This window comes from Mesocricetus auratus, unplaced genomic scaffold (assembly GCF_017639785.1).
Source record: "Mesocricetus auratus isolate SY011 unplaced genomic scaffold, BCM_Maur_2.0 Super-Scaffold_100010, whole genome shotgun sequence".
NCBI classification, from domain to species: Eukaryota; Metazoa; Chordata; class Mammalia; order Rodentia; family Cricetidae; genus Mesocricetus; species Mesocricetus auratus.
In genome coordinates, this window is record NW_024429194.1 from 80064237 (window position 1) to 80089567 (window position 25331).

Below are 25331 nucleotides of genomic sequence, written 5' to 3' on the forward strand. Positions count from 1 at the left end.
TGCGGACATTTCCTTGTAAGGGAATCACATGATAAGCTAGATGTGTGCCTGTAACTAAGGTTCTCCCACTAGAGGGTGGTAGAAGTACTTACTGGTCAGCCTCTGGGGTGAGAATTCAAACCAAGGAGTGCATCGTGGAACACACAGGACAATACCTTTGATGCTCACTGAATTAGCAAGCGACTACAGCAGCTAGCCTGGACTGGAGCGGCACACTGGCCCTCACTGTGTCCTATGTGCTCCATGTCCACAGCACCCAAAGCTGCACTGGAGACCTTCAGAGAGCAGAGCTTCCAGAGTGCACACTCCCTGCCAGGGTGATGTGGCTTGACTAGGATGTTCACACTGAAAGACCCCCCACTCAAATACAAGCTAAGGAGGCAAGATCTGTCCCTTGCCTGATCTAAACCTGAAGCAGCAGTTTTAGGTAGTAAACTCTGTTCCACCCAACAGGAACCCAGATGGCCCTTGAGATAGAACAGACAGAACACCTTGTACTTTTTCCAGAAGGACAGATGGCCCCCACTTCCCCGAACCCTCCCAGCCTGAAATTTCCTCAGAAAAGCGCTGTATGTGACCCCTTGATAATCCTGTGGTTTTTGCCTTTAAAAAGAGCTTGTAATAGCTGCTCAGGGCTTCTCTGCCTCCCCTGGCTTAGGAGCCCATTTGTGCAAACGTGGAATAAAATCTTCTTGCTTGTTGCATCTTCTGGTCTGGAGTCTGAGTCTTTTGGGTGCCCACCTGGATACATTGGAATCTCAAAGTTTGGGGGTCCAACTCACACCAAGGAGCAGGTTCACTTTGAAATAAGTGTGATTCCTAGGGGACTACACTACCATCAACAAGAAAAGGGGAGTCTTTTCTGTTAGCGGCTTCTTGTATTAAACTGTGAGAAAAAATCTTCTGTGGGTTGACTTGTGGAGGCTTCATTAATTTGTTTTTTCCTAATAACAGAAAAAAGATAAGCAAATATGTGAGGTAAAGCCCCAAAGTATTTTATTCCCACTCTACAGAGTCCATTCCAGCACTAATGAGCTCAAAATGAGAGTTATCGAGGCCTACAGAGATGGTTCAGTAGCTAAGAGCATTTGCAGAGAACCGAGGTTCAGTTTCCAGCATGGAGGCATACAACAATCTACAACTCCAGTTCTAGGGGCATCTGATGCCCTCTTCTGGCCTCTCTAGGCAGTGCATGCAAGTGCTCCATAGGATTCATGCAGACAAAACACCCACACACATATTTTAAACTATGTGTTATATGTATATGTATATGCATATGCATATGCATATGTATATGTATATGTATAGCATTCTCTCTACTACTACTCAGTAGTGACACTGAAGTTAGAGGGACTTAGTGTCAGTGACTCATGGGGACATCTCACATGAGTTTGACTGTCTTGTCAGGTCATGTCTGAGTGCTCCTTTAAGGCCCAGTAGAAGCCATGACAACTGTCAGACCCGGTGGTGACTAGAGCAGACCCCAAGGGTTCCCTCAGGACTCAAGTTCAGGACAGAACAGCTGAGTGAGCCAATGCCTGCCTGGTGCTTGGTTGCTAGTTTGTCGGGCATGGCTGTATCCTGGAACCACTCTTGGGGTTCTGCCTGTACTCAGATGACTCTGGCATGTGAAAGATTCTGGGAGCCCTCCTCCCCTCTGCCTGGAGAGGGCACACAGTAGGCTACTGTACCCCAAGACTCAGCCATGAAGTCTCCTCCAAAAGCCTCCCTGATTCCCCAGGTGACTCAGAGTCCCTCAGGCACTTAAGGTACACACGGTGACCTGTGGGTCTGCCCACCTACTCTGCACCCATGGAGGTCCCTGGCACTCACTGTAAATACTGCTCCCTGGCCAGGCTGAGGTTGCTGCAGTCCAGGGCCCTGCGCAGTTCCCGTTGGAAGCGTTGCTGCTGACGCTCATGCAGCAGGCTGGTACGAGCCTTCTGGATCCTGCGTCGGTCCCAGTCCATGCTGCGCTGGTGTTCTTCCTCCTGAAGCCTCTGGAGGCAGGAAAAGGGGTTTACTACCTTCTCTCAAGGCCCAGGAGCCTGCAGGGTTCATCTGGGAAACATGGGCTCTTTTTATGGATGGAGAAACTGAAGCTTGGAGAAAGAGGAGGGTGGTGACCTCATGCACCCTGCTCTTGTTCTATGTGGCCTGGCAGTTTTCTGCCTGCAAATGGCATTGATGCTCTCTTCTTCCTGAAGGACCTGGGGAATTGGCTCCCATAGAGCTCCCAGACAGGCTGATCTCTATTAAGTCCTCAGGAGGACTCCCAGCTGGCTTAGCAAGCCTGATACCATCCCAGCACTGCCTAAAGTTGGGATCCTCTGTGGAGACCCTGAGCACTAAGCCTCGCCCTATGACAACGGTGTTACCATGAGGGTGTGGGTGGCAGCCTAGTTCTAGAAGTACTGCCTTTCAGCCCTGGATATGTACTTCAGATCCTTCTTGGTGAAGCATGGAGTCCTCCAGGGGACACTGGATTAATGTGGAGAAGTGGCTCCCAAGGGAGATCAGCTCGGTAAGCATCCCACCAATGATCTCCCAGGAGAAGAGACTGGGTGGGGGGCAGGTTGGAGGAAAGATGAGCAGCATCCACACTGGAGGAGCAGGTGATGCCCAGCATGGCTTCATGCTAGGGCACAAAGTCAGCCTGCACTGGCTTAGCCACCTGCCACTTGGCCTTGCTTCTGGGAATCTCAAAAGCCTCTCTAAAAAGGGACTGTTCAAAGACACCATGGCCAGCAGCATACTTGCCTCAACATGAGCTCCACTTCCCAGGCCACCCAGGGCACAGACAGCATGGCTAAGGCTGAGCCCAAAAGACACGGAGCAAGGGCCTGAGCAAGAAGCCTTTTTTGTTTTTTGTTTTGTTTTTCAAGACAGGCTTTCTCTGTGTAGCTTTGGAGCCTATCCTGGCACTCGCTCTGTAGACCAGGCTGGCCTCGAACTCAGAGAGACCCGCCTGCCTCTGCCTCCTGAGTGTTGGAATTAAAGGCATGAGCCACCAATGCCTGGCCCTGAGCAAGACTCTTAATGTGGTCTTTCTCCCTTTGTGTGTTCCTGCCTTCTAAATCTTCTAGATTAAAATTGGATCAAAATGCTGGGTTTAGAGCCAACCTTCATTCCACAGTCCAGCTGAACAGATGTATGACAGACAGACAAAGCCTTCTGCAATTCCTGCCCTGTGCTCTCCTCCCAGGCCAGTCTTCCCTGCAGCCAATCACAGAGTGGCTCTCTCTCACACCAACACTTCTGCCTGGTGGGTTGCAGAGGGGGCAGTCCACATCTTGGGGGTACTGTGGTGCAGGGGTTCCTTCACTACCCTCCAGGAACACTTTCCCTTCCCTGACTCCAGACATCCTTCTTGGCATCCATCTACCCGCCCCTTCCCCAGCTGCCTTCAGTAGGTTCCTGCTTTGTAAATGATGGCCATGCCTGAGCCCCAGACCTCAGGGCTCCTCTCCTGTGTCTTCACCCATGGTGGCCCCCAGGATTGCTACCATTTTACTTTCTATAGATGACAACTCCCAAACATAGACCTTGTTCTGAGTCCTAATTATAAACCCTGCTTCCTTCTCTGCTTTTCTCCACCTCCACCTAACCTGGAAATATGTAAGAGTCCCCAGTAGTCATCCTTAATAAAGAACCACTAGTTATACATTTCTCAATGCCCTTTATAGTTGAAGTAATCTAAATGTTGTCCAATGAAACATGTCTGGAAATGTCTTGTGAAACTCCTTAAAAATGCTATCCTTACTTCTCTTTCTCCCCTGTTTGCTCATGTATGCAATGGTTGGCATCTAAGCAGCCATTGTGCACAAAGTTAGAATCAGGTGCCAAGGATGGCAGAATACTGTGGTCACAGAGCCTCTCTTCAAACCTGAGATTGCTTTGAGGATTACACATTGCTTTGCGGATTCTACCTTGTTTAAAATGTAGCTACTGCTCTTTGGTGTCCTTTTCTTTTGCCACATCAGGCAAACCTAATCCCACAGATGTCTAATGGACATTACACAGTTAACATATGCAAAGTTGTACGAATGAGCTCCCCCACCAACCCGCATGCCCCTCCCACCAACTTCCCATCTCTGTAGACACAAGTTCCATCCTCCAAAGGTCTGTAGTCATCCTCTGCTCCACACATCATGTGTGACCATAGTATTTGGCTTTGCCTGCCCGCCCCCATGGGGGATGTCCTTCTGTATGTTGTAAATTTATGTTTTTCTTATTAAATACAGATGTTTTGGCCAGTGGGCAGGCAGAATGGAGCCAGGCAGGAAGTATAGGCGGGGCTACCAGACTAGGAGAGTGCTGGGAAGAAGAACAGAGAGTGAGTCACCAGAAGACACCATGTCGCTACTGGGAAGGCAGGACACCCGGGTATTTTCTGATAAGCCAAGACCACATGGAAATACACAGATTAGTAGAAATGGGTTAATAATTAAGAGAGAGTGAGCCAATAAGAAGCCTGATCCATCAGCCAAACAGTTTATAATTAGTATAAGCCTCTGTGTGTTTATTTGGGACTAAACAGCTGCGGAACTGGGCAGGACAGAAACTTCCATCTACACCCCTCCCCCACCAGCAGAATGGAAACTGCCTGCCCAGAGACATTTCTCAGAGTGAGTACTGACACAGGAACTGGGTGTGGGGGCAACTCGGGTACAGAGGCAGCTCTGTGGCCCAGGAGGGGCTCACCAGCTTCTCCTGGATTTGTTGCTTCTGAGTGAAGCGGATTTCCTCCAGCTGCTCCTGGCTCATGCCCTTCCAGCGGTCAGGGACCACACGGTGAGGCCCGAAGGAGCTGGCTGCCTGATGTGGGTTCTCAGAGAGCAGGTCGCCATGCAGCAGGTTGGTGATCTCAGCCATATTGTCTTCTTGCTCTTTTTGCTTCTCTTGCCTCTTCCTTTCTGTCAACTCCATAACCTGTGCAGAGAAGGACCTCAGAATACCCTGGAGTGACTTTAGGGTCAAGACCTCATCTGGGCCCTGGCTGCAGGCTGGAGACTATCAGAACACTGTTGGGCAGTGGCTGGGCTTTGGGTCATTCCCCACCCATGAGTGTACAACTGTGGGTCTCTGCACCAATTTGTCAATGCAAGGAGCTCATCTCCAGTACAGGGCAGTGTGCATCCTAAAACCTTTGGACATCTGTAGGCCACTACCACAAGTGCCACAGTGGTGACTTCTAAAGGTGGAGGCATACAGCTGCCTCAGCAGTCCTGACAGTTTCAGCATAGCCCCCATTACAAATGATTCCTGCCTGGTGGTGGTGCACGCCTTTAATCCCAGCATTTGGGAAGCAGAGGCAGAGGCAGGTGAATCTTTGTGAGTTTGAGACCAGCCTGGTCAATAGAGAGCGTTCCAGGACAGCCAGGGCTACACAGAAAAAGCCTGTCTTTGGAGGAAAAACAAACAAACGAAAACAAATTCTGGTTGATCCACTGCTCAAAGCCTGGAAACAAGGGCTGTATGATTTGTATAGTATGCCTGCCTTCTCTGGGCTGAAGATATTTCTCTGTACAGTCAAGAGATGGTTATTCTTGGTTGTCAACTTGAATACATCTACAGTTGTTTTTTTATTGGATCATTTGAGGTAGGAAGCCTGTAGTGGTTTAAATAAGAATGGCCCCCAATGGATCATATATTCGAATACTTAGAGGCACCATTTGAGGATTAGAAGGATTAGGAGGTGTGCTTTTGTTAGAGGAAGTATGCTGCTGGGGGTGGATTTTAAGGTTTCAAGAGTCCACAGCAGGCCCAGTGTCTCTCTCCCTGTTGCCTTTGGTCAGCAGTGAAAAGTTCTCAGATACTGCTCCAGTGCCATGCACGCTGCCGTGCTTCCGCCATGATGATAAACGGACTAACCCTCGGAAACTGTAAGCAAGCTCCCAATTAAATGTTTCCTTTCATAAGAGTTGCCTCAATCACGGTGTCTCTTCACAGCAGCAGAACACTGACTAAGACAATGACCCACCTTAAATCTGGGCCACAACTTCTGGTGGCAGCCTAAGTAAAAGATACAGGAGAGGGCAATTCTTGTTAGTTTCCTGCTTGTCCTCACTCTCACTGGCAAGCTCACTCCTCCACTGGTGTTAGAGCCTACTTCTTTGGGATTCTGAGGTATATTGAAGACCACCTGAGACATCCAGCCTCATGAACCAAATGGACAACTACGGGGTTATTGAACTTTCTGTCAGGAGACAGCCATTGTTGGAATAGCCTGACTATGACTTATAAGCCACTCTAGCAAACCCCATTTTTATATAGAGAAATTCATTCTATCAGTTCTGTTTCTCTAGGAAACTCTGACTAATATAGATGACTAGGAGACATTTCTCAGCATTGACCATTCTTCTTAGAGAAGAATGGGCAGAGAACTTGAAAGGCAGGGGCTTGCAAGAGGCCAACTGCCTTGCCATCTAGCACAGGCTTTGAGACAGACAAAGACCAAATTCAAATACTTGTCATTTAGTATTTGGATGTCCTTGGAAAATTGCTCATCCCTTCTTGCTTTATCAGTGACATTAATCAGCCACTATTAATGACATTAATCAGGCATTAATCAGCCTCTGAAGTAGGGCTGTCAAAGAGTCAAACATGCTAGCCGGAAATTGTTGCCGGCACTAAAATCAGCTACATGGGCTGGAGAGATTAGCTCAATGTTTAAGAGCAGAGGACCTAAGTTCTGTTCTCAGCATCCACATCAGGCAGCTCCCAGCTTCCGGTGACTCTGGTTCCAGAGGACATGACACCTTGGCCTCTGAAGGTACCTGCACTCACATGGCACACACACATGCTTGCACATACAATTACAAATAACACATCTTAAAATAAATAGTGACTACAGTCCAGAGTCCTGATGATGGGCCAAACTGTCCTAACACACTGTGTGCATCCTCAAATTAGACAGCAGGTGCAGTGACCATTACTGCTGACTATGACACTGTGCCTCACATTTTGCAGAATGTGCTCACATCTACAAAATGTGAGCAAGGGAGGGTGGTTGTGCAGCTTCTTGAAGGACACAGACGGGAGGGGCCAATGACATCACTTCCTTTCTGTGCTGCTGTAAGTAACCCTGGCAGTTGCTCTGACCTAGTCAGTTTGAGATGGACATGCAGCAGAAGGGAACATTGGTTTTGTGTGCAGAGCCACTATGGTCTAAGGCATGCCTTACTGGAGCAAGAGTTCGTGAATACTGATGGGTAATGTGGGTGTTGCCTTCATTCTCATTCTGCAGATGACAAAACAGGCTTCAATGGCCTTGCCTAAGGCTGCAGAGAAGGGCTTTGCCTTGAACTTTGCTGGAAGGCTCTGCAGCCTGCTCCTAAGCCTGGATGTGAACCACCTTCTAATGAAACAAGCAGACCCATTGTGCCTTCCCTGTTGACACAAAGTGGCCTGCCTGAAAGTTTCTTTTCTTTTTTGGGACAGGGTCTCTCTCTATAGTCCAGCATGGCCAGGAACTCATCCTACTATATCCTTGGAGTGCCAGATTACAGGTGGGGGCCATCATGCCCAGTGTGTAATTTTCTTTTAATTTTAATGTTCCTGGCTAAATGGTAAGGTCTGATTCTGGTCAGGAACAGAAGCTCTGAAGGATGAAAAGTGCAGCTTCCTCAGGTAGAGGCACTGTGACAGTGCTGCCTCGAGTAACCACACAGGAGCTGTGGGGTCTGAAGGCAACAGTGTAGATGCTTCCTAAAACAGTATGGAATGAGCCAAGCATAGTGGTGCACACCTCTAATCCTGACACTCAAGTCACCAGCCTGATCTACATATTGAGCTCTAGTATAGCCAGAGCTACACAGTGAGACCCTGTTTTGAAATAAAAGAAAAACCACAAAAAAGTGTATGTGTGTGCTCGTATATCTATGTGTGTATGTATTAGCACATAGATGCTTACACACACACACACACACACACACACACACGTTCAAATCCATGAGTGAGACACCATGGATCCATAAGAGCCCCCACAGACCCCCCACGGTGCTGAATTATAAACACTGGGTGGCTGGATAGATGTTGCCTAGAGACATTTAACTGTCAAGAGTTCCCTCCATTCTGCCATTCCTGTAAAACAAAAGAACACTTGTAGTGGGGCTGGAGAGGTGGCTCAGCAATTGAGGGCACTGACTGCTATTCCAGAGGACTGGGTCCAATTCCCAGCACCCACATGTCAGCTTATAACTGTCTCTGACTCCAGTTCCAGAGGACCCAACACCCATGGCAAAACACCAATGCACATAAAAGAAAAATAATAAAAAAGAACACTTGCATCTTGCTGGTGTGAATATGTCCTCTGGGTCCCTCACCAACACTGGTAGTCTGCCCTGCTTTTCCTCTCTGCACTGCTAGAAACCTGGCTTCTCTGACTCACCTCAGCCTCTCTGAGTTTTGGCTCGTGGCCATCACAGAACATTTTACTACATTGCATCTCACAGACTCAGCTCACTGTGTGCTACTAGAATACCATACACACAGCATGCACTATACAAAATCCATCCAGGTGTCTGAGTTCAGAGAGAGCGGGGTTAAGATTAAATGGGAAACAGGGTGTTGTTAGTATTCAGGCATCTGTACAGGCCTGTCCTTAGGGTTCTGACAGGATATGCCCTCAACTGCAGCCACTAAGAGCACCACCTGTGCATATTCACTATGTCCCTTTTAAAAGGGCCCTGCCCACCTCTCCTCCTTCTCTTTCTCTCCCTCTCTCTGTTCTTACCCCTCCCTATCTTTCCTCTCTCCCTTTCTCCTGCTGCTCTTGTCTCCAGAGGCTGGTTTCCCTCCCTTCGCTTTCCCCCCTTTATGATTCCTTTCCCTAATTTAAAAAAAAAACCTTCTACTTGAACCCTCTCACATGGCATCTTTCTCTCCAGTGCTGCTTTTCTTAAATTACAACAGGTATAGTGTCACCTGCCTTTAATCCCAGCACTCAGCAGAGGTGGGTGGATTCTGTGAGTTCAAGGCCAGCCTGGTCTATAGAGTGAGTTCCAGGACAGCCAGGGCTACACAGAGAAACCCTGTCTCAATTAAAAAACAGCAATCAAACAAAAAACAAACAAACAAAACCAATAAATATGAAATAAAATCAGTCATTTTCTTCCTGAGACCATAGATCTAGAGACAGGGAGATCTGGTAAATCACCAAGAATAAAACTGCATGGGTAAAACAACAATAATACTAACAAAAAACAAAACCTAGAGGAGGAAGCAGTTTCCAAAGGAGTAAGGAACTCGGAGCATCTTCAGAAGGGGGCTGGAGGACAGGAGGCTTATAGGGAAACCAGGCAGTTGAGGAGGGTGCCATCTGCGTTGACTGCCTGATTGCCGAGCTTATGACATGATAAGAACTGAGACCAGCCCAGGCCAAATGGTGTTCATCACAAATGCTCCTATCCTCACGTTCTGGAGTTTTAAAAACAAGTGACACCCTTGTTGATGTCTGTGGCCTGTGTCACCTCAGGAGACCTTAGGAACCATGCCAGATGAAACCAGAGGGCCATGCAGGGCCAACCCTGCCCTTTGCTGGCCTTGCCTCTCACTGAGCACTACAGTAAGAGACCTGGTCCCACTCCACCAAAGGCGAGGGCATGCATTAGGGGAGCTGACTCTAACAGAGGCAGGTGGCCCCCAGTGGTCCAGACTGACCAGCTCAGCTATCACCCAAGGCCTCAGCAAGGCCTTGGGTTGGCTCACCCTAACATCTACCCCATCTAGGATCTCTGAAGCTTGTGAAGGGACTGGTCCTGCCAAACAATACCTGCAGGATCTCCATGACTGGGGCAGCCACAGGATATCCCAGAGGAGTTCCAGGGAGGAACCAGTGATGATGGTGTACCAGAAACCAGAGGCCTTGAACCAGACCAGTGACTCATTGCAATGAACATGTACTAGCAAAGCTGATGGAACAAAGGGTGTATTATATGACGCACTGAGGCCCCCCAGTGTTACTAGGACAAATGAAGAGGTGCTGGAGAGGTGGGAAAAGAGAAGCAAAGAAAGTTTTTGTTTTGTCTTGGTTTTTTTTTTTTGTTCTAATTTTTGTTTGTTTGTTTGCTTTGTTCTCTTTTGGAGGGGTGCTGCAGGGCTGAGGGGAGGATATGGAGGAGATACCAGGAAGTGAGCAGAATTGGAGTATATGAAATGGCACTCCCAAAGAATCAATAAAAAAGGTGGGTTTTTTTTTGTTTCTTTTTTAAAGTGACATCCTCCCCCATAGCTTATATTGTGAAGTTTACAGCCAAGTTGAGGGGCAAGCCAAATCAGATCTCACCTACCTCTGTTAGAGCTGGTGGTGTGAGCAGTCTCAACTTGGGACCCTCCAAAACTTAGGGAGCCCTGAGGAAGCAGCTGCGTGCATGCTCTTCCCTTCAGACTGAGCTCACGGTGCACATACCTGGCTCTTGTTGAACTCTTTCGTGGCTGCACAGACCTCCCTTCTGGTTAAGACTTCCAGCTTCTGCAGGCCTCTGGCTGTTTCATCAAACTTCAGTCTTGTCTGCGTGTGGAGGTCTTCTGCCAGGGGACAAGATGCCATCAGCCTGAGTATGCCCACCAGAAGTGCTACCTGTGGTATGGTGATTCACACTCATTTCTTACCATGGAGGAGACGGGAGAGTGAGTGGAGCGGGAAAGCTACTGCCTCACAGGTTCTGGGAGAGCAGGATGAGCTAAGTGTAGCTTGTAGATCTTTGCGAGCAAGGGGTACTAGCGATCTCTATGGACTGATGATGTCTGCTGTGAACTGGTGATGTCTACAGCAGTCCTTAGGTAGATTAGTTAGATCTTGCCGACTCTGGTCCATCAGATGGTTTCAGCCTTACAAAAAGGCTAGAAGCAGTAGGAACCAGGAACAAGGGCTGTAGAAACCAGACAAGACCCAGAGCAGAGAGTGCCAGGACACAGACACTTGTGGAGTGGCAGCAGAAATTTGCCAGGGCAGTGAGGGGGACAAGGCAGGGTGAAATTGGAGGATACCAGGAGTGAAGTAGAAAAGTTCGGAGTCAGAACAGGCTTCCACACATGGCCTAGCACCGTTATCAGCAGCACCTCTGTGTCCTGCACCCTCATCTGAGGCACAGCGCTGAGATGCAATGCACATATGAGAAGTCAATGGTCAGCAGCTTCTGCTTTCTCTGCTTGTGCTTAGAGAGGCTCCCATGAACTCCAAACACAAAGAGCACACTCTGGTGCTGGGGATACATACCCTCACACACAATAGGCAAGTGCTCTACTACTGCACTACAAGGCAGTCCCAAAGGCCCAGACTCTTTAACCCTGGCTTTCTGGCCTCTGCACACCTTCATCCTCAGCTTACTCTTCATCTGTTAATCTGTCATGTTCCAGATAGTGATCAAGAGTCTAGACTGGGGCCCACATTGCTCAGGACACACACAACACAGAGGTGAGAGATGGGGGTTCAAAGCACACAATGCCCCCCAATAGCTATACAAAGTATTCTAGTCCATTGAGACAAGAGAGGATGAGATGAAAGAGGAGATGCTGGGAATGCATGGATGGAGAAGTTGGAGGTTAGGGACCAGGAAACTGCTTTTCTAGGAGGACACGTTTATGCAAAGCTGAAGGACTAAATGGTCAGGGCAGGTGCAAAGGCCCTGAGGTGGGAGAGACACGACGGAATCCGAAGTGAGACAACCCGTTTGAAACGCCATGAACAAGGTGGAGACATCAGCTGACGCTCTCCAGGCGGGCAGAGGCCCAATGTGTACAGTGTATGGGCTGCTTTTCATCTCATTCTGCATCCCACGAAGACATTAAATACCTTTGAGTTAGGATGAGGCCGTGGGTGTGGCATGGTTGGTTCAACGTGACATTATTTGAGAAGTTCCCCTGCATGTTAGGAATGGGCTAGAGGTGGGAGCGAACAGTTAGAAAGCCACTAGCAGAGGCCCATTCAGGGGAGAAAATCTGATGGCTTGCCTCAACAGTGTGGCAAAAGGGATGACGAGAGGTGGACAGTTCAAACAGAGTGTGTGGTGGAGACAGGAGGGGCACAGGGGAGGACACCCGAAGACGGGGTCAGAATTGCCTCTCAGATCTCTGGGTGCACAGGCAGGGCAGGCTGGAGGAGGAGCAGATCCAACAGAGAAACCAGGGAAAGAACTGGCCTATGCTGGAGGAAGAGCAGATCCAACAGAGAAACCAGGGAAAGAACTGGCCTATGCTGGAGGAAGAGCAGATCCAACAGAGAAACCAGGGAAAGAACTGGCCTATGCTGGAGGAGGAGCAGATCCAACAGAGAAACCAGGGAAAGAACTGGCCTACAAGGCAGATCCAGGGCGCCGAGGCTGAGAACTGACATCGGAAAGGGAGCAGGAAGATCGCGGGCCCAGCTGGCTCCAGGAACTCTAGTGGACAGGGAGGACAGAAGAGGGGGCTGAGAAGGAAGCCATCAGAGAGAAAAGAGGCTTGGAGGGGCCCAAGCTGAGCGGGGGGAGGGGACTGAAGTAGACTGGAGCAGTTGAGGAGGGCAGAGCAATTGCTCCCCTTAGCTCTGGTTTGCTCTTCCTGGCAGCTCCTCCCGGTCCAGTCACTAGTGACCTGCTCAGAAGACCAGAAGCTGCTGTGAGCGCCTGCCAAGGAGGGGCTGATGGCCTCCATGGAGGCAGAACATACTGCTTTTTGTTGTTGTTCCCCATGGAGAGGCCCTTTCATGTCTGAATCCTGACGTTCTCTGGGTCCAGTGAGTCCTGGTGAGAACCTGCTAGTACTGGGCCTGTGACTGGGCTCCCAAAGGGCCCTGTGGAACTTCCATTTCCACACCCAGGAGACTTGGAAAACCACACACACTTTTATTCATCTTTTAAGTAGGCTGTGTTTCAGCCCCTGCCTCCAGGTTCCTGCCCTACACGGTTCCGGGTTCTGCCTTGGCTACACTCAGTGGTTGACTGTGACCTGGAAGCTAATAAACCCTTTCCTCCCCAAGTTCCTTTTGGTCGTGGTGTTTCATCCCAGCAATAGAAAGGAAACCAGGGTAATAGGAGTACTCAGAAAGCACTTCCTCTACTGCGGAGGTACAGTGGGAGATGCTGACTCCTGGGGCTGAGGTGTTGATTTTGTAATGTTGACAGAGCTTTTAAAAGCACTCACAAATACTGAGCTAGGGGTTGAGATCAACTTGTCTTCTCTTTCATTACCTGCAAGCTTGTGGTCAGCCCGTGCTCTCTCCCACTCTCTGTGCTGTTGCAGGAACCATTCTCTGTTCTGCTCTTCTTGGAACCTCTTCCTCTGGTGGAAGTTTAAGTCCTCTCCCATGAACTTCTGCATTCCTGATATGGTGTTCCTCCTGTCACTGTCTGACACCCGGGCTGGGAGATCTTTCTTGAGAGCCAGTGGGTCAGACAAATCAAACTCACGGCGAGTTTCTGGCTTCTGAAAGGTCTGCTGGAAGTTATTGATAGCGCAACAGAGTTGTTTCCTGTCCCTCCGTTCCCGGTCCTGGAGTATGCACGTGACTTTGTCATTGTGCCTCATTTCTGCGGCTAGGAAAGACAAAGTGTACACATAAGCTACAAGGAATACAAATGAATCTACTTCAAAACTAATTTTCATGACCTAAGGACAATGCTCCCAAACTGTAACATAACAATTAAAGGAATAGTATGCACACATATAAAAAAGCACTATAAGCAGATCTTAAATACACAGGAAAGCCAATTGAAAAATGAGCACAAGCTAGCACAGGCAAAGCGCTGTAAAAAAAACCCAAGTGGGCAACATACTTAGAAAGGAATGCTAACCTTTCATGGGGCACATTCAATGAACTTCAGGCAGAGTGCTATAAATGCTGCCAATGGCATACACTAGTGATGACGTGAGGAATAACTTGGTACACTTCTAACAGAGCAATCTGATCCACCGGTTCACATGTGCACAGGGGACACAATACACGGACATTTGTTGCAGCAGCATTTGCCAAAAATCGTTAAAAATCTGGGTGTGGTAGTACATACCTTCAACCCCAGCACTTGGGAGGCAGAGGCCAGCCTGGTCTACAGTCTCTGTGCTTTCACAGGTAAGCCTACCTACACACGCACGCACGCGCATTTATATTATTAAGGATACACAGATAGTACATCTATAAACACAGTGGAAATGCATACTTCTATAGAAGAAAAAAGGAGAAATTATAATGGGGTAGGGGTACTTGTGTTATATAGAACATAGTTCTCAGATAGAACTCTTGAAGATACCTGAGGTCAAATGGCAAACTGTTGACATCAAGCCTGGTGAGAGCCGCACACGTGTCTTTTAAATTGGCTTTGTAAGTTTGAATTACTTTACAAATAAATAGATTATAAAGTTTGGAAAATGTATAATAGTATAAAGAAAAGCAACTTCATTCATAATTCAACCACTCCAATGTAACCACTGAAACAAACTTTGTCTTTTTCTAATCATATCTTAAAGCCTAAATTAACAGCACATTTGTCTCTACAATTATATGTCTATTTTTTATATTTAAAAACCCAATGGTAGAAGTACTTACCAAAAGTTTCATGCCTAGCCTTTTCAGTTGCTTCTTTTATCTTCTGTTCATGAACTTGAACATCCCAGGCTTGTGTGTCTCCCTAGGAATGGACAAGGGGAGAGAGGTTAGAGCTAGCGATCGTTATTCAGTAGGCCACAATCCCCTCATCTGGTCATGGCATCAACAAATTGCCTTCCAGTGCTTGGATGGCTTTGCTTATAGCTGGGTGTCCTGCCTATGCTGTCAGCGGCCACCATAGCTTCCTCACATAACACACACTGTCCCAACAGTGCTTAGCTATCACTCTTCTGGGAAGCTCTCTATGATTCCCCTCGAGCCTCCAGTCTCTGCTGGTGCTGATGCCACTGCATTTTCTGTGGCTGTTTTAAGGCATTGCCTTTTTCACTACATGGTGAACTCTGAAAGGTCTCCCACCTCCTGGGCCCGACTCAGGCTAGCCAGGGCATTTGTCACCTCGAAGAATGGAAAACTGAGCTAAGTAGGAGGAAAGCAAATGTGTCCATTCCCGGACTGGCTCCCTCTGGGACACTGCTGGCGAGGCAAAGCTTTTCAAGTCGACTCAGCCAAACTTGGTGCTTGGATATAAAAGTTCCTTCAAGCATTGGCTCCTTCCGTCCCCGGTGCCTCACCGAGATGATCCTGCTCCTGGCGTCGAAGATCCGTCCCTGCCTGCACAGCTCCTTGTACCGCTTCTCGGCTAGGATAGCATCCTGTTGCAGGTCCTTAGGCATCGCTACCTCCATGGCTCTGGAACCCGGTGGGAGCTTCAGCAGCTTTCAGAACAAACACGGTAAGAAAAAAAAAAAAAAAAGGCGACAGAGACGAGCAAGCTGCAGCCCCGAAAAGCAACGCCACCCGCAGCCAGCTGCAGCGCAGGGATCAGATTCCCCCGGGAAACGCCAACTTTCGTTGCTAAGGAACGGGGCCCACGCTGGCTGGCTCGCTGGCTCGCTAGTCTCGCGAGACTTGGCAAAGCTCTTCCCGCGCTTTTCCCACCAGCGCACGAGGACGCGGCTGAGGCACGGAGAGCGGCCATGGGGCGCCTTGAGCTGCTGCTCGTGGAGAATTTCAAGTCGTGGCGAGGCCGCCAGGTCATCGGTCCCTTCAAGAGGTTCACCTGCATCATCGGCCCCAACGGCTCTGGTAACCTGTGCCCCAGAGCAGTTCGGCCTGAGGGGACACAGTGGCCACTGTCTCCCGCTGTAGGCCTGAGAGGGCCCCAGTGTTGGCCCGAGGGAACCCAGGGGTCCGTTCTCCCCCGTTGTTGGTCTGAGGGGACCCAGCCACTCCCAGCCCTCATTGTCTCTAGGTCCGAGGGGACCCCCCACTTCCGTTGACCGCCATAGGCCCTGGGAGCCCACTGTGGGCCCCAGGGGACCCTCCATCCCCTCAGGGACCCCGCACCCCTGTTGACCGCTGTAGGCTCTGGGATCCCACTGTGGGCCCGAGGGGACCCGGGGGCGCCTCGCTGATTGTTGGCCTGTGGGGACCAAGCGCACTACCGCTCCCCCCAACATCCGACACCCGCTGCGGGCCTGAAGAGAACGTGGGGCCCGGCCCGACTGCAGCCTGGGGTTTTCTCCGCTTCACGGTGCACTGGGGCCCCAGAGTCCTCAGCTGCCACCCTTGCTGGCCGTCCTCATTCACCCATCCCAACTCCGCCACCGTTCGTTACCTCCTCACCCCAGCAACAGCAACTAAGAACGAAACGAATTTGACCTTTGTTTGGAAAAACAAAACACGAGTGTAAACCACCAAGCATAGTTAATGTAAAGAAAGGGGAATTTAGTGCCTAAAAGATAATTTCCAAAATAGTTTTCCTGGCTGGGTGTTGCGTTTAAGTCATTCACAGCAGAGGTCTCCGGTCTGAGCACTGCAAGACCTGGTTTATCCATCTTTTTCAACAAATGATCGTTAAGCCTCCTGGCAGGCCAGTAGTTAATGTTTACTAATCATACTATCAGAAGTTACCCCCGATTCTCCATCTGGCATATTTTTTTCCGTTTTAGATAATTAGTGATAACGATCTTTTTTGAAAAATATTTTCATATAAAAATAGTATATATGTGACATAAAAAACTTGAAAATTAGAATAGAAAATCAAACATTTATTTACAATTCAGAGATGATTGCTCTGTTCCTTTGGGACATATCCATACAGATTTTTGCCCTAGTAAACTTTAAAAAAATGAGTTAATACAGAAGATTAGCCTTTCATTAAATGTTCATCCAATGCTCAAATTTGGATTTCCTCAACTAACTCCAAAACATTATCCAGACAGAACCCTTTCCTACAGACCTACATAATGTATCAGAGTGTTATATCCTTTCTCATAATGTAGCACAGTGCTTGTATTTCTAAATCCTTTCATGGCTTCCCAGTCTAAAGCATAAAGTTCAGGTCCTTTAATGTGGTATATTGCAGTTTTTAGATAACTTATACAGTCTTTTCTCTCATATTCTCAAGTATAAACTTATAAAAGCAATATTCTGCTTTTTTCCCCTGAAATAGTACTATTCACTTAGTCCTTTGTACCCATGATAAAGTTACTTTCTTTTCCCGGGATGATAATATTTACTTTTAACACTCCCCTCTCTAAATTGACTTACTCCTTAAAAGTTAACCTAGAATTATTCCTAAAAAGCTAGCTCAGGCTAGAGAAATGGCTCAGTGATTACAGGTACTAGCTGCTCTTAGGACCTGGATCCAGTTTCCAGCACCCATGTGGTAGCTCACAACCATCTGTAATTCTAGCTCCAAGGAATCTTCACTGCCTCTTCTGGCTTCTGCATACACTAGGAACCATGTAGTGTGTATACATACATGCAGGCAAAACACTTATGCAATAAAATTTTTAAAAATCCAACTTGGTCTCTAGCTATTGGTGCTTCTGTTAGGTATTTCTGTGGTATTTCACATTGTTCATTACAAATTATAGTGTAATTTCTTATGTTTATTGGAAACAGCATGTGTTTTGGGAATCAAATATTTCACTCTAAAGTATGTTTGATTTTTGTGCCTCTTCATTTGTAAAATGCAAATACACAGAAATTGTTGCAAAAAATGAAATAACAGATGACAGGTGTCCAGCACCAAAAGTGGCTCAACAAATTGATCATATCCTCCCACCGTGTAAGCACCTTAGAGCAGTAAAAAAATTACAGCAGATTTAAAGAGCTAGTTGACTTTTGTTTGTAGTATCAGTCCACATCTCATTCTATGTAGTAGAATGAGTATTCTGCTATTCTACTAAGAATAACAGAATGGTCAGCATTTATAAGAATAATAAAAGTGGATTGGCCAACAGTGACTTAAGACAGGTTACTTTCCCAGCTGAGGTAGATTAGACTCTCTACTTGGTTGTTGTAAGCTTCCTGCTCTCAGGACGAGCCAATCTATGTGGGGATTTACTTGCTTCCTTAAAACTTCAGTTTGATTGTGTGGAACTTCCATGAGGTATTCTATTTAGTTTGGTCTCATAGTATGGTATCTAGTCATGAGGATAGTGCAAAACTATTGGCCTCCATTAAATTTTGATAGAGCAAAAACCTATAATTTACTGGTACTTAACAGAGTACCTGATACATGTTCAGAAAACATCTGTAGGATGAATAGATATTTTGAGGGCTAAGAGATCAAAGATTAAAGAGGCTTTTTAAGAATTTGAATTAGGAAAGGGATGGCAAAAGGGAGAGGTACAGAGTTATGTTTTAAGGAGCTGGAGTCAAAAGGATCGAAAGAACAGTAGTGTAACTTCTGTAGTTTTCAAATCTTAGTTCATCCGTATTAAGCAATCATAGCCTAAAATATAGCTCTTTCAGAATAGCTACTTTCCTAATGTTCTTCCTAAATTATTCATAGCAGATATCCTCAGTCTCTTGACTTAGTTTGTTCATTACGATTTTTTTCTTTTATAACAGATGGTTGTTAACACTAGTTGACAGATTATCACTTTACATTTCTCTCCCAATTATTCTGTACTTCTGTCACCCAGTTTTATCTTTCTATGATACTTATTACCTTATGTGTGGTGGTTGAAGCCTTTAATCTTAGTACTTAGGAGGCAGAGGCAGGTGAATTTGTGAGTTTGAGGCTGTTCTGGTCTACATGGAGTTACAGGACAGCCAGGGCCATATAATAAGATCTTGTATCAAAAAAGAAAAAAACCACAACCTTTTGAACACATACATTAATTGAGTGAAATTTTTAATTAGGGAAATTATATTTTTGAGTAGATTTTAAATGAGGGTTCATCAAAAGGTATTGCTATTTGGTTCATTGCGGTCACATTTGATAATTCAGTTCAGTGAATGTTCATTTTGTCCTATATGTGCTTCTTAGAGTAGCTTTTGATGTGAAATTTCTCAATCTCCAAAAGCCATGATTTTTGCAGCTGTTTTGTTTGTTGTTTTTTTGAGACAGAGTTTCTCTGTGTATCACTGACTGTCCTGGAACTCACTCTGTAGACCAGGCTGGCCTCAAACTCAGAAATCCACCTGCCTCTGCCTCCTTAGTGCTAGGATTATGGCATGTGCCATCACTACCTGGCTGTTTTTGCAGCATTTAAAAAAATTATTCTTCTTTTAGAACAACTCTAACCCTCTAAAACCACCTTTGTTTACATTACTTTCTTGCACTGGAAATTCAAATTGTTTGTATAATGACTGAGCTGACATTGTGTCTTGGAATTACAGCTATGGGTTTATAATTGTGTAATGTTAAAAATAAGTTTAGGGGTCACAAGGAAAAAGATCACGACTCCAGCTGAAGTATGTATCTTGGTCACAGAGTCTGGAAATGCACTTGTTTTTTCTAGGGCAGGTGGTAGAGCCTGCATCTTTCCCCCATTGGCTGAGATCTGACCTTAAAGTCTTGGCAACTGGCTAGTTTTAAAAGAATTGGGGCAAAAGAAATGAAGGAAAACATGAAGCAGTCAGCCAATTAATTCATGTAAGTTCCAGGAATATAGCAGAACCTTTGTGTAGGAAAGGATTTACTTGGTGGGGAGATAAAATATTTGAATTCCTTGTTTCAAACACAAGGTTTTTTTGTTTAGTTTTTATGTAGCCTTGGCTGGCCTGACGCTTGTTATATAGACCAGGCTTAATGTGATCCACCTGCCTCTGCCTCCCAAGTGCTGAGATCAAAGGTGTCCCCACAGCTGGCTTAAACACAAATTTTATAGTTTTAATAGAACTCGTCTTTAAGGTTCCCCAAATAGCAATTCTACCAGAAGATCTCCAGGACTACTCTTTTGTTTGGTGATCTGCTAGACAATCCTTCAGTGTGTGGCATATAGTTTACTCAGGATTGTCACGCATGACACTGAAGAGGTACAAAGCAAACTCAGCAGTGGGAAAGCTAAAGTAAGTTCTCATGTTGAAATGCCACCAAGAATCTTCATGGACTCAATGCAAGGTTTTTACTGGGAGACGGACATGCTCTCTACCTAGTACATACCCAAATTCCAGACTCCTAGGAAGTAAGTACATATTTAATCCTAGTCATGTCTTGAAAAGTTTAGGCACCACGTGCCGTTCTTACCAAGAAATTGTTAAAACCCTGCCCAAGTGTAAAAATCATGACGATTCTAGCAGTCTCAGTTTATACCTTGAGAAGATCCTACCTTCAGTTAGCATTCAGCTTTTTTTTTCCAAGACAGGGTTTGTTTGTGTAACAGTCTAGGCTGTCCTGTAACCCATTCTGTAGGTCAGGCTGGACTCTTAATTAGAAAAAAATCTGTCTGCTTCTGTCTCTCAAGTGCTAGCATTAAAGTCATGCACCACCACTGCCCATAGAGGGGTATGGTGCTGTTATGTTTATGTGATCACTTTCCTATTTATAAAATGGGAGTTACTGAAATAGAAATGTTAAGTCATTTGCCCTGTGTGGTACCCAGTAATAGGAGAGATCTGAGGTCTATGTTTGTTTTGTTTAATTTTATTTAATTAGTTTTTTTACTCATGTGTCTATATCCTCACATTTACACCTTTCTGCTACATGGGAGAAACAGTCCACCTGTCTGGAGATTCTCAGTTCACATAGATTTTGAACATCAGCCATTGGCAATATTTCACTTCTGTTGGTGGTTTGATTTCTTTTGACTCTCACAAGATTTTTCAGTCATTAAGAATAAATCTTTTCAGTAGTGGTGACTCACACCTTTAATCTTAGCACTCAAGAAGCAGAGGCAAGCGGATCTCTGAGTTTGAGATCAGACTGCTGGTCTTCAAAGTGATTTCAAGGACAGCCAGGGCTACACAGAGAAACTATCTTGAAAAACCACCAAACAAACAAACAACAAAAAGAATCTTCACCTTCTTTTCTTCTCCAGGAAAATCTAATGTAATGGATGCACTTAGTTTTGTAATGGGAGAAAAAACAACTAATTTAAGAGTAAAAAATATTCAAGAACTTATTCACGGAGCACATATTGGAAAACCTGTTTCTTCTTCTGCAAGTGTAAAAATTATATACATAGAGGACAGTGGAGAAGAGAAAACATTCACAAGGATTATCCGAGGTAAGTGTGTGTGTGTGTGTGTGTGTGTATGTGACAGAGAGAGAGAGAGAGAGAGAGAGAGAGAGAGAGAGAGAGAGAGAGAGAGAGAGAGAGAGAGAGATTTTGTTTAGGGTCTGATTGCTCTTTCTTTGAAGTGTGAGACTTACTAATCTACTAATAACTGGCATAGTGAGTAACAGACTCTTAGAAGCAAATAACAGAACTCACTTTCAGTACTCTGTCAAGTATCTTTTTTATACTTGGATATTTGCTTAAGATGAAGGAGGGAGCCTGTTTCTGAATAGAGACATTAAAACTTCTTTCTCTGCTTCTCTTAGTAAATAAATATATTTTTGACTTATATACACCTAAAAGCAACTTGAATAAAGTGTTTATTTTATATTATTTATTCATTAATTTCCTATGTTACTATAATAAACTGTTACGGTTCATCTGTAATAAGTATATCATTCCAGGACTCTAAAGTCATGAAAGTAGATATACATTGTTTTTATTTGTTGTTTTCTTCCTAATTCACTAAAACAAATATTCCCACACCCCCCCCTTTCATGACAGGGTCTTGATACTTAGTCCAACTGATCTTTAGCTCACAATACTACTTAGGCTCTTTAATGCAGACATTGCATACACATGTTACCATGTCTGCCTTCACTATGTTTTCTAAAGTATGAAAACTGTACTACTAACTTAGGTTTATATATTTTTGGATGTGTAATTTAAATATTTCTGCATTTTTTCACTTGGAGTTGAGTCATTGACCAATTTTCTTGCTCCCTTTTGGTCATTTTCTGATTTTGATGGGCTCTCATTGTGCTGTTAATCCAAGCTCAAGTGATTCTCCAAAAGGTTCTGGAACTCTGGGCCATGTCACCATACCTAGCATTTGGCTTTTTAGCTGATAATTCTCCATTTCAATAAAAATTCTTTGTTCACTGTATTCAAAGTTGTAGTAACTTCCCCCACATGCAGAAACATCCCATCCTTCCTTGCAGAAACCACTTCCTCACATGCTGTTTATTTGAGCATTTTGTTTATATTGCTAAGATATGAACTCTTTGAGATAAAACACTTGAATCTGTTACTCCTGTGACAGGATCTTTAGTATAATATATAATATTTGTTAAATAATTAAATGAGTTTATGTAAAGGCATATTAGCCATATTATTGTAAAACTATTTCAGTGGAAACATTCTGTAACCGTTTATTTGTTTATTTTAGGGGGATGCTCAGAATTTCAGTTTGGGGATAAACCTGTGAGTCGTTCTGCATATGTAGCACAGTTGGAAAAGATAGGTATAATAGTCAAAGCACAGAACTGTCTAGTTTTTCAGGTAAGTAGTTATACTCATTTAATTGGTTTGTTTTTAAGATATGTTACCATATTTTACATGCTGATGTGCTTTACTGTTATTAATAGGGAACTGTAGAGTCAATTTCTATGAAAAAGCCCAAAGAGAGAACTCAATTTTTTGAAGAAATCAGTACTTCAGGAGAGTTTATAGGAGAATATGAGGCAAAGAAAAAGAAGTTACAAAAAGCTGAAGAAGATGCACAATTTAATTTTAATAGGAAAAAGAATGTAGCTGCAGAACGGAAGCATGCAAAAATCGAGAAAGAAGAGGTAAGGTGTCCTGAAGATGTCACCAGTAATAAGTACGTATTTTTAAAAAATTATGTTAATATTGTAAGTTATTAGCCAGGCATGGCAGTGCACAATTTTAATCCCAGATCTCAGCAGGCAGAGGCAGGCAGATCTCTTAGTCTGAGGCTAGCCTGGTCTACAGGCTAATTCCAGGACTGAAATCAAGCAAACAAAAACCCTACATTATTGGCTGTGAGGTACTAAAAGATTCCATTAATAATGTGAAACAAAATCTGGCATTCAGTAAACATAAAGAAGGTAAATAGTTTTTCATATTTATTTTGTATGTGTGTGTGAATATGTTCAGGTCCATGTGTGGTGGTCAGAGGACACCTTGCAGGAATCAGGTCTCCCTTTCACCATGTGGTTCCTGGGGATTGAACATAAGCTTTCAGGCTTGACAGCCTACCTCCTGATGTACAATCTTACTGTCCTAAGATAAAATTAAGCCATATAAGACAGTACATCTGAGATACTCAACATTTTTAGAACCTGACTCTTGTACACTTGTAAAAGTTACTGAGGACCCCCAAAGAGTTTTTCATAAGAAATTGCATATATAAATATTTTATGTTTCAATTTTTTTATGTGCCTGGATATTTTGCCTAAATGTGTGTATGTGCCCCATGTGCCTGGTGCCTGTAGAGGCCAGAAGAGGTCAGTGACTCTGCTGAAACTGGAGTTGCAAACTGTTGTGAGCCACCATGTGGGAGCTGAGAATTGAACCCCAGTCTTCTGAGAGAGCAGCCAGTGTTCTTAACTGCTGAGCCATCTCTTCAGCTCTGTTTATTCTATTTTAAATTAAAACTTGGTATTTTAATTTGTTAAGCTCATTTCATGTTAACATAGCTAATATATTTTTAATGAAAAATAACTACATTTCCAAAACAAATTACAAGAACAACATTGTATGTATATTCTCTAATGTCTGGCTTAATAGAACATGGCTGGATTCTCTAACATTTCTGATTTTTTTTTTACATGGGCAATGCATTGTAACTCAGGTTTTCTTCAAACTATTTCCTTATTAAATTACTTTTTTAAAAATTACTATCTCCTCCTTTATATTGTGTTACTAATTTAGTTTCCTTTGTAGCATATAATTCTGTACAAAATTATCTTGTTTATTTTTGTTTGGTTTTTTTAAGTAGTTTCTGAGTCTTCTGCCCTCTATTAGAAGAATTGGAATCTAAGCTTTATAAGAACAAGGATGGTTTATCTCATTTCATTCTCAATCATATTCCCAACAAATAGGGTAGGATCTGCCATGTAGCTCAGTAAATATTTGAGGAAATAAATGAAAGGTGGATGAATTACTCACTAGTAGTATTGCTCAGTTTCTTCATATTGTGAATGTTCTGTATTTTGTTAGTGAACAGGGGTGGGCATTAAGTCAGAACATAGCATTTAGGGCATACTGAAATAGCTTATAGAATAACAGAACTTAAAACATTTTCATAAAAACAATTAGAATAGTCCCACTTCCTGATTATTTTCTTTTGCAACATCCTTGTAAGGTATCTGTTTATTACTTACTAGTGAAAGTTTGTTGACTAAGACCCCACCTCATGAGGTGGTGGCCCACTCCTTGTTTTCGTTTTTGCTAGCAAAAATGTTAAGAGAATTCTTCCTTTTCATGTGTAATTGTGTAATTTAAAATTTTTAACAGTTCTATTAATTTTATCAGTGTAAGAATTATTTTTTATAGCAAGAATTTTACTTGGAATCCTTGTAAATTAGCTAGGGACACACACACACACAATGTTTCTTTCATTTTTACAGTAAAGAAGATGATATCAACAATGTTAAAGAACTTGTCAGACTTTCTGAGGACCCATGTTGACAGGTGCCACATCACTGTCACAACCTGATCACTGAGCGTGTGAATGCAGACTCATTTCTTTGTTGCTGTTTTAATTTAGAAGTATATTAAGAAACCTTCAGATAATTCTACTTTTGTCAGGAATAATCTTTCTTGGATAACTGTGATGGTATACAACTGTTATTTCAGCACTTAGGAGATCGATAGGAAAATCAGGAGTTCAGGGTCATCCTCAGATGTTTAACAGGTCTGAGACTTAACTGAGCTAGTCTCTGTCTCAAGAAAATGAAAGAGAGAAAGCAGGGAAGAGATAATTGTTTCTATGACAAATTTCATCTGTGATGATGTGCTAATACAGTAGTCAAGTTCATGAACAGAAGCTTAAACATACACCCTTTTACCTTCTCCTGTGCTGTTTCATAGGCAGAACATTACAAAAGTCTTCTTAAAGAATTGAAAATAAACAAGATACAACTGATGCTTTTCAAATTATATTACAATGAGGAAAAAATCAATGTTCTGAACACTGAATTAGAGCATAAGGACAGGAGTTTGAATGTTGTAAAAGACACTCTTTCTCACCATGAAAGCATAATTAAAGCCAAGAAAAAGGATCATGGAATGTTAACTAGACAACTGCAGCAAACGGAAAAAGAACTGAAGTAAGTTTTTAAAATAATATTAGCATTTAGACTTTTCAAAAAGTTTTTTTAATGACATACATTTTCCCTGTGTGTTTGTACACGTGCATGCTGGTTCTTCCTTACATTCATGTGGAGACCAAAGGACATCCTAAGGAAGTCAGTTCTTTCACT

At 44.4% G+C, this 25331-nt stretch overlaps 2 protein-coding genes and 1 long non-coding RNA gene across 4 annotated transcripts in view; 2 read left to right on the forward strand and 1 right to left on the reverse strand.

Annotated features, from left to right (window-relative positions):
* Positions 1 to 596: 596 nt before the first annotated feature.
* Ribc2 (RIB43A domain with coiled-coils 2) lies at positions 597 to 15303 on the reverse strand. The gene is made up of 7 exons (XM_005067057.4): positions 15157 to 15303; positions 14525 to 14606; positions 13173 to 13517; positions 10412 to 10530; positions 4705 to 4932; positions 1834 to 2000; positions 597 to 944 (listed from the first exon to the last, which is right to left on the reverse strand). Exons 1-7 carry the CDS (start codon positions 15268 to 15270, stop codon positions 866 to 868), a joined length of 1134 nt encoding a protein of 377 aa, XP_005067114.1. The 5' UTR covers positions 15271 to 15303; the 3' UTR covers positions 597 to 865.
* Positions 9856 to 12952, forward strand: LOC121142921. The gene is made up of 3 exons (XR_005880084.1): positions 9856 to 9993; positions 10090 to 10187; positions 12551 to 12952. It is a non-coding gene; the product is annotated as an uncharacterized LOC121142921 (long non-coding RNA).
* Positions 15304 to 15530: 227 nt separating the features above from the next.
* The window catches only part of Smc1b (structural maintenance of chromosomes 1B), a 59011-nt gene continuing 49210 nt past the window's right edge, over positions 15531 to 25331 (forward strand). Inside the window, exons 1-5 of one of the 2 annotated variants that reach the window (XM_040754035.1) lie at positions 15531 to 15670; positions 20863 to 21051; positions 22271 to 22383; positions 22470 to 22673; positions 24940 to 25178. In XM_040754035.1, the coding sequence (XP_040609969.1) occupies positions 15562 to 15670; positions 20863 to 21051; positions 22271 to 22383; positions 22470 to 22673; positions 24940 to 25178 (854 nt within the window). In that variant the 5' untranslated portion in view covers positions 15531 to 15561. Of the gene's footprint in view, positions 15671 to 19851; positions 20011 to 20862; positions 21052 to 22270; positions 22384 to 22469; positions 22674 to 24939; positions 25179 to 25331 lie in introns of those variants that run through there. The other variant, XM_040754036.1, reaches the window with a different exon arrangement.